The sequence below is a fragment of the Buceros rhinoceros genome, unplaced genomic scaffold (genome assembly GCF_000710305.1).
Source record: "Buceros rhinoceros silvestris isolate BGI_N320 unplaced genomic scaffold, ASM71030v1 scaffold7679, whole genome shotgun sequence".
NCBI lineage: Eukaryota > Metazoa > Chordata > Aves > Bucerotiformes > Bucerotidae > Buceros > Buceros rhinoceros.
In genome coordinates, this window is record NW_010429671.1 from 749 (window position 1) to 9473 (window position 8725).

At 35.3% G+C, this 8725-nt stretch overlaps 1 protein-coding gene across 1 annotated transcript in view; it reads left to right on the plus strand.

Moving 5' to 3' along the window:
* Nucleotides 1-284: 284 nt before the first annotated feature.
* The window catches only part of BBS5 (Bardet-Biedl syndrome 5), a gene marked incomplete at its 5' end in the record, with an annotated part of 9829 nt that continues 1388 nt past the window's right edge, over nucleotides 285-8725 (plus strand). Inside the window, 9 exons of the mRNA XM_010142717.1 lie at nucleotides 285-367; nucleotides 1230-1295; nucleotides 3250-3299; nucleotides 3983-4110; nucleotides 4979-5114; nucleotides 6118-6213; nucleotides 6706-6768; nucleotides 7615-7749; nucleotides 7859-7942. Coding sequence (XP_010141019.1) covers nucleotides 285-367; nucleotides 1230-1295; nucleotides 3250-3299; nucleotides 3983-4110; nucleotides 4979-5114; nucleotides 6118-6213; nucleotides 6706-6768; nucleotides 7615-7749; nucleotides 7859-7942 — 841 coding nt within the window. The remainder of the gene's footprint in view (nucleotides 368-1229; nucleotides 1296-3249; nucleotides 3300-3982; nucleotides 4111-4978; nucleotides 5115-6117; nucleotides 6214-6705; nucleotides 6769-7614; nucleotides 7750-7858; nucleotides 7943-8725) is intronic.

Genomic DNA, 8725 nt, shown 5'->3' on the forward strand with positions numbered 1-8725 from the left:
GTCACACTTACTACATATTTATTTAGTGTTATAACTTTAATAAAGGTATTGATATTTTTCACATGCCAGATGTACTGATAAAAAATATCAGGTATATAATGTTGATTTGTGTGTATGTGTGCATATGTGGATTTTTTTTTTTGCGTATGATGTACTAAGCAAAAAAAAGGAGAAAGGGAAGTGAGGTGGGGAAATAGAATGGCCTTCTTTTGGAGGATAAATCTAATCTAATTAATCTAATTTTCATCATGTAATTTTTTTTCTTCTTTTTTTTTTTCTTTTAGACAAATGAAAATGAGACCTGGAGAAGTTCTTATAGACTGCTTAGAGTCTGTTGAAGATACAAAAGGAAACAATGGAGACAGAGGTGACTGCACGCTCAGGGAAACTGTAAACTTTCCAATATTTAACCTGTGTAGGTCCATGAAAGCCTGTCTGCTTTTCATTGAACTCTGTCAGTGGTCTGTTGCAGAAAACAGGTCCTGCCTGTTTCACAGATCTGCCTCCCCCCGGGAATATTTTCAAATAGGATCTCTTGTTCAAAGTTATAGGAAGGTGATAATCTTGTCTTAGAATTTGTTTAGAAATTAAAGCCTTGTAAGAATAATCCATTTATAAACATTGTAGTGATCTTTGCAGTAATCCTGTTTAATGCTTCGTTTTTCTAACCTTTTTTTTAAAACTGAATCAGTAAGGAATATATATAGTGTGTAAGGGCATGAAGCTGCCAGCATGCTGAGATGACCCTTCAGGCGGGCAGGGGGGTTGGGGGGGGGGCATGTGCTGCTGTACAGGGTACAGAATAGAAGAAATTTGCATGTGACATAGAAGGGTGAGGTTATTCATGAAGACAGCTGGGATAGTTAACTCACTGCCTTCCTCTTCGCCTTCCCAGAGCAGCTCTGCACTGATGGTGCCTCCACATTTTTACCATAGCCAGGTGGATACAAAATCAGTAACTATTCTTGGTGTGGTGTTGAGGAATGTTGGTATATATTAGAGGTTGTTTTGTTTGCTCTTTGCTGGATTTTACTTCCTAGCATTCAAAAAAAAAACCTGTTTAGTGATTTTTTTTGCAGGGGTGTCTTGTGCTTTTTTTTCTTTTTCCTATCAAGGGGAAGGAGTATTCTGGTGTTACGAAACTAGAGGTAAATATGTACCACATAATGGAACATGTAATTTAATGGCTGTTATTTAGATTAAAAATATCTAAACTCTTTTATTTCCAGGTAGACTGCTTGTGACAAATCTGCGGATTATTTGGCGCTCGTTGTCATTGCCCAGGGTCAATCTCTGTAAGTACCAACTTTATTCAGATTAAAAATATCTAAACTCTTTTATTTCCAGGTAGACTGCTTGTGACAAATCTGCGGATTATTTGGCGCTCGTTGTCATTGCCCAGGGTCAATCTCTGTAAGTACCAACTCCTCTTAACTGCAAATTTTGTGTTTCCTTTGTGGTGGCATGCTATTCTTTCACAATAGTATTCATTACAGTACAAAATAATAAAGTATAATTCTGTGGCTCTGTAAAGTCTGAAATAAACTGTTATTAATGAATATTTTTAATACAGAAATTTGTAGTAAAATACTATTAATAAAGGTTAAATAATTAATAATATTAATAAAGGTTCAATGTTAAATTCTGAGAACAGGAGTTGAAGAGTACTTCAGACATACTTTTCATTTGGCCCATGTATGATTTCATCCCTTTTTCTAGAAACACAAGTTTGAGTTACTTCACCCCTTGCTTTGCTTGTACCTTCGGTCGCCACCTGTTTATTCACATTCTCTGTTGTCCTGCAGTTTTTATTCCCCATGAGTATCTGTCTTTCTGAATTTACTATTGCAAGCTCTGAATGAGCTTCTAATTTTAACTGCGTGAGTAGCTAACAGGTCTGCTTGTTTAATTTAATGTGCTGTAACAGGGGCAGGATGCAATTATTTGTACCAAGATTATTTCCAATGCTCATTTCCCAATAGCCGGTCAATACTGAAAATCTGCTCTCTCTTCATAATGTATATAAACTTATGCCCTCTACCTACGTGCTCTGGATTTGCAGTCTTATACATGCACACACTCTGCTATTTTTATATGTATTTATAAAATTTTTTTAAAAGTTTGCTTGTGTATTCAAATTTTAGAATAGACCTTTTTAGAAGAGATCACAAATTTATGGAGTAGTTCAGCCTTCCAGAAGCTCAAGGAAGTCTAACCTATGGCTTCTGGAATTTAAATTGCTCTCTGATTTTCAAGATAATGTATTATTTCTTACATTAAGGAAATATATAGACAAAAAAAAATAACAATTTATTGGATGCCATTTTTGACCATTGCTGTTTCTTTTAGTTTAGAAAATTTCTCATAAGTGACTTAGGAAATAGTCTTTTTCTGGTATTTTCGTAAGTGTTAATTCCGTAAAGACAGAATATTCTTATCTACGCAGCTGCTGCCACATCTGAGCTTTTGGAGAAGCAGAATCTTCCCAAAGTAAATTCTAGTTCTCATTTGATTATTTTAACTTTTTTAAAATCCTGATTGTGCTACTATTGGTATCAGTAGCAGGATTGTCATTGACATTCAGATTTAGCCCAACAACATTTTAGTGCATCTGTTTGTTTTAGAAAGAACAGCTGGGATTCTTTCTGTTCTTATTTTTTATCAGAGCACTATTGTAGAAGAAGCAAAGTGAAATTTAAACTGCGTTTTCCTCTTTTTGTTTCTTCTCCACTTGCACTTCCCATATTACTGCTTTTTTCTCTTTGTCATCTCCTTAGCTCTTCTTCTATATTGAGGAAAGTTTTATTTATAAGGTTAAAATTTATGGGCAACGTCATAATGAAACAGCCCTTCTTGAGGCAACAGTCTAACACTGAAAGAAGGGAAATTCTGGTTAGATACTAGGAGAAGATCATTCACAATGATGGCAGTCAGTGGAACTGGCTCCCACAGTGGTTGTGGAATCTCCTCTGGAAATATTCAGTATTCAGCTGGGCAGTGCCCTGGGCAGCCAGATGGAGCTAGGCCTGCTTTGAGAAGAGCGTTGGACCAGACAACCTCCTAGGTCCTTTCCAGCTTAAATTAGTCTTTGATTTTGATGAGGGCCCAGACCATTAACCACAATGTGTACTTCTCACAAATAGCATCCAGAGCTCTGCTACAAAAGTCAGTATTGTACTTTGTAATTTTGACTATTATTTTTTCTTGTTCTCAGAACTGTTTTCTTTTTTATTCTCCCCTAACTTTTAGCTGTGGGTTACAACTGCATTATAAATATAACTACAAGAACTGCCAACTCAGTAAGTTTCAAAAAATACTTTTTAAAACAAAAGAAGCATAATTATTTGTTTATACTTATGCTGGACTGTATCAGCAATAATCTGAAAGCTGAGTGCAAGAGCAGTAATAGAATAGCACTGGAAGTTTAGTTTTAAAAGTTGAGAGAGTTTTACATTTTTATCGGAGTGTGTTTTTTAGTCTGTTTCATAAGGCAGTAAAACTTACATAATCACACAGTTTGGTGATTCTTCTGCCTCTAGGTAAATCAAGTATATTTTGGCTCATTGTGTCTAAATTTAAGAAAGGTCTAGAGAGGCACTAATTTTGTGCAAGAAAGCTCTCAAATATATGGCCTGAATTACGTGCAACTGCGAAGCCGTTTGTTTGGCTTGCAGCAAGGAACTAGCGGGAAGATTATGTACGTTCTGTGGGCAGCCACAGGGTAACAAAGCCAAAAATACTGTTTCAGCCACAGTACTGCAAACGTATAGTAGGCAGGCTTTATTAGATCTACTGTTGATGGAACTGCTAGTTTCTCAAAAAACCACTAATTCAGTTGAAGAGAGCAGTAGATCAATGGTAGAATCAGAATTGCACCTTGAGATAGACTATTTAAAACAAAAATTTAGAAAATATTTCATGATTATTTATTGCCTGTATAGTCAATATTGTCAAAATGTTAAATTTCATTTTCTCCATGCAGAAATTACGAGGGCAGACAGAAGCTCTGTACATATTGACTAAATGTAACAATACACGGTTTGAGTTCATATTTACCAATGTTGTCCCCGGGAGTCCCAGACTCTTCACTTCAGTTATTGCTGTACACAGGTAGTATACTTAAAACAGTGTTTGTTCATTTGCAGAATTAAATGAAACAAATTTGTGGGATTACTGTTGTTGGTGGACTGAGTATATAACTGCCCATATTTAACATTCAGAAAACTTTCCCAGAAGAAGAGAGCACAATCTCTGGAAGGGAGAGAATGATCACAAATTCTGGTAGATAACTGCATAACGAAAATTGATGTGTATTAATAGCAGTCATTGATCGCCGTTTATTCACCTTGTGCGTGTAAACTATCTGAACAAATGAAAGAACGAAAGATCTAATTTCAGTGTGCATTTTCTACCTCTAATTTCTGTCTATAATAATCATAATGTAATAGAAATGAAGAGTTAAATCTTTTCAAAACTCTAATTGACTACAAAATAGTTTCCTACCTAAAGGTAAGTTTTGGAGTGAATGTGTGCATAATACATGACCAGAGATTACTATTGAAGAGCTATGGAATAATGATGTACGTGTGTTCGATATTTGTGACTTAACCAGCGCTGAAAAATACAGGATTCTTTATGTCTGTTCTATGTATAACATGGAACTCGGAAGACTTTTGCTTTGCAATAGAGGCTGGGAGGTGAATGTCTTAGGGAGAAGAAAGGAGTAGTACACACTTGAACAATACAGGAGATCAAATAGACATCAGATAAAGTTTAAAGATAAATTCATGAAGGAAAGCTGAAATGTAATGGTTTATGTCAATGAAGTTTCAATAGTACTGCAAATTTTTGTGTAATGTGATGATAAGAAAACAACATTTCATATTGGTGCTGAAACAAACAGTACAGATAATAGAAAACACTGAAATGGTAACACTTTTTTGTTTGGTTTTTGGGTTGTTTTTTTTTTTTTTTGCAGAGCTTATGAAACTTCTAAAATGTATCGTGATCTGAAGCTGAGAAGTGCATTGATTCAAAACAAGCAGCTGAGATTATTACCACAAGAGCAGATATATGATAAAATCAATGGAGTTTGGAATTTATCAAGTGACCAGGTATAGTGAAAAATGATACTACGTTGAGCACAGCAAAGTTAAAATGTTTTGGTTTTCATCTAGCAATTGTGGACCACTGTAGTTTTGTAACCTCAGGGGAGTTAACCTTATTTCAGTTCATCAGCTGATGCATGTGGAGAAGCTGATCCCCTGTTTTTGCTACTCAGTACAACAAAGTCTCTTTTTGGCAACCTGAAGTCTACATGACTTGGCTAATATGCAAGGAACTAGATATACAGTACCTGTTAAAAAGATCTATTTGTGAGTCTAAAGCTCTGTATCACCCTGAAAGACAATCATGTTGTTTCCAAAGGGCTCTGCTGAATATTTGTATGTTTACATGCAGCTTTGACTATAGTGTAAGGCTTTATTGTCCTTTGATTACTGGAAGTTGAAAATACTGGAATAGGAATCTGTGTCTTAAAACATGGAAAAATAAAGTCTGTAAGAAAAAAATAGAAAATATTTCTGTTATTTTACTGGGCACTAGTTGCACGTATTTCCCAGAGCCATGAAACAAAATGAGAGATGTTATTTCTGTCTGTGCAATTTTAGTCCAGAATGGAAATAGGATCCATCCTGACAAGCTAAAAAGTTCTTTCCTCTACATTCCCTTGGCACACAACTCCACAATTGCCTAAGTTTAACCCACATGCCATTATACTTAAGCTATATGCCAATTCCAGATCTGTGCAGTTAAGAACACCCTCAGATGCTTCATGTACTCCCATGAGATATCTGCTGTGCTGTGACTTGATCCTGCTTTGCTGTGATACTTCCAGCTATTTTCACCACTCAGTTGCTGTATCTTTTAAAGATTGGATCTTGCTTCCTTGCAGTCAACAGAGCATTTTGACTGGTGTTTGTGGGAAAGAATCAGACTTTTATTGAATTAAATATGAAGCTGTATCCTGCTTGTGTTTCAATAGATAGCAGTAATTACTGTGTTTGGAAAAAAGGCTCTGTACTTCAAAGCAGTTCTAACATACCTTTTCTTTAATAGGGAAATCTGGGAACATTTTTTATTACTAATGTGAGAATAGTTTGGCATGCAAATATGAATGACAGCTTTAATGTCAGCATACCATATCTACAAATTGTAAGTATCATAAAACAATCTTTTTCAAAATGAAATGGCATAAGTCCAAGTCTCCAGTTAAAACTCCCAGCTTGCCAGAAATAGTATTTCATGTCCCACAGTTACAGAGGAATTTAGTCTTACCAGCATCAACCACAGAGCAGATTTTTTTTTCTGTCAAGATTAATTAGGTGCTTTCCTGTGCAGAAGTTGAAAATGGCTTGTATTTTCAATTTTCAGACTATTTATTATGATGCTTCATGCCACCTGCATACACTGGGACTAATGATCTGTAAACCTGATGTTAATTAACCACTGTTACCACTTCCAATAAAAACACTTTTCCCTGAGGTTCAGGGGTTCAGAACTGTGATGGCAAATGGGAGGGAATGCTGGTAGCTAAGCTTCCAGAGCCAGTAATTGTAACTGATAACAGCTTAAAAAAACAAAAAGTAGATTTTTATCAAGTAATTTCAAAATTTTTAACAAACAGTTTTACTTCTTTGCCGGTAGCGTTCCATAAAAATAAGAGATTCGAAATTTGGCTTGGCACTTGTGATAGAGAGTTCTCAGCAGGTAAGAGGCTTTGATAGCCTTTTTTCATTGGTTACTTTTTATATATAATAGTTCTCTAATGCTGAGATGTTACAGGGCTATTTCTAAATACGATGCTGTTTCTAAAGTACTTGGAGTGTTCCTTCTGTGTGGCGTTTTGAACACAACTTTAAAAGTCCTCTGCACTGCTTAGAACTCTGTGTGTTACGGTTAGTGTGGCTATTGTGAGTTATGGTTTCTCAAAGCAAAGCAACAGCAGGCCAGCATGACTAGTTAAATAACTGTTAAAAACGGTGTCTTCTGACAGATTGTCTTTGGGATCTAATTACTTCTGTTCTTAATTCTTTTTCACTTTATTCTTTTTCACTTTTGTATGTGTTCTGCTATTAAGAGACAAAATTATTTTTCTTTGATTTGATCATGATCAGAAATGCTTTTAATGGTGATTTTTCTAAAAGTTCAACTAATGTTATTTACTGTATCTGAAAGCTTCTTCAATAACAACATCAAGATGTAACAGACTAAACATTTGCTGAGTATCTAGGAATAAATCATTAGTATCACTTCTGAATTTCTCCCACCTTGTTTGCTTTTGGGTTTTTGTGTGAGAAGTTTGTTCCCCATTTATATAATGGGCTAACACTTAAAAGCTTATTTACCTCATATAGAAACGTTATCATTGTTTTTATCTCACCCATGGTTTAAGTGGCAGAATGAAAATAAAATAATACCAAAATACAGATAATATTGTATCAGCAAACTGAAATTTGCTATCATTAAACAGCAAATCCCTATCAAGGGGGAAAAGTTGTTTACGTACTAAGCAACACTAATAAATATATGCTTTCTTTTTTCTGTGTTATGTAGAGTGGAGGATATGTACTCGGTTTTAAAATAGATCCGGTGGAGAAACTACAGGAGGCAGTGAAAGAAATTAATTCACTTCACAGAGTTTATTCAGCTAACCCTATATTTGGAGTGGATTATGAAATGGAAGAAAAGGTACTCCACTCGTTTATTTTACATTAGATACAATATAAACAGCGATAATAAAAACGTATTGAACATACTAGATATGTGGATTTACTTACTTCAGTGTTTTAATTTGCAGCCTCAGCCTCTTGAAGACGTAACAGTGGAGCCAGTTCAAGATGATGTGGAAATAGAAGCCGATGAACATACAGATGCTTTTGTGGTAAGGCACTCCACAGAAAACTAAAATATAAAATAATTCTTGTTTGCGTATTCAAATGTAAGCAACGTACAGCTGTAATTCTCTACTAAAGATAAGCTACAACTGAACTTTCTGTATTTAAAACGTACCTACAAGCCTTTTATTCAAAATCCTGATTACTACAGGAATTTACTCTGTATGGATGTTTGCCTTCAAAGCAAACTGTTATGCAAAATAAATAGTAGTAGATATTTAAAGGAATAGTTGTTTGTAGTTTCTCAACACATTAAGATCAGGAGTGTCTTGAAAACCAGCAGTGTAATATATTCAAACAGATTATAATAAAACAAGTCTTCCTTCTCTTGGAGCAGATTAATAGATGGTGATAGATGGTGTATGCTCAACATCCATGTAAGATTCAAACTTGAAAGCTTTTTAGAAAAGTAGCGATAATGTTGAGTCAGTCCTTACAGCCACTGAACTCCTGACAATAGCAGTTTAGAAAAGCTGTATTGATATCAATCTCCCAATATTTCAGGAAAATTTACTTCAAATGCATTAGGTTACTTGATGACCTTCTTTCTAGGAATTTCCAAATTTACTGTGCAGCCTGACTGCATGATTGACTGCTCGGGCAGACTGCACATGTTTCCAAGTGCTAGCCTTGACACATTGACCATTGACGTGTTTTCTTCATTCACTGCTGAAACCTGGTAAATTCGCAGTGCTAGCACCAGTCTTATTTCCACATTCTTTTCTTTTGCTGTCTTTTGCTGATGCAGTAGAGCTCTTATCTCTTTCACT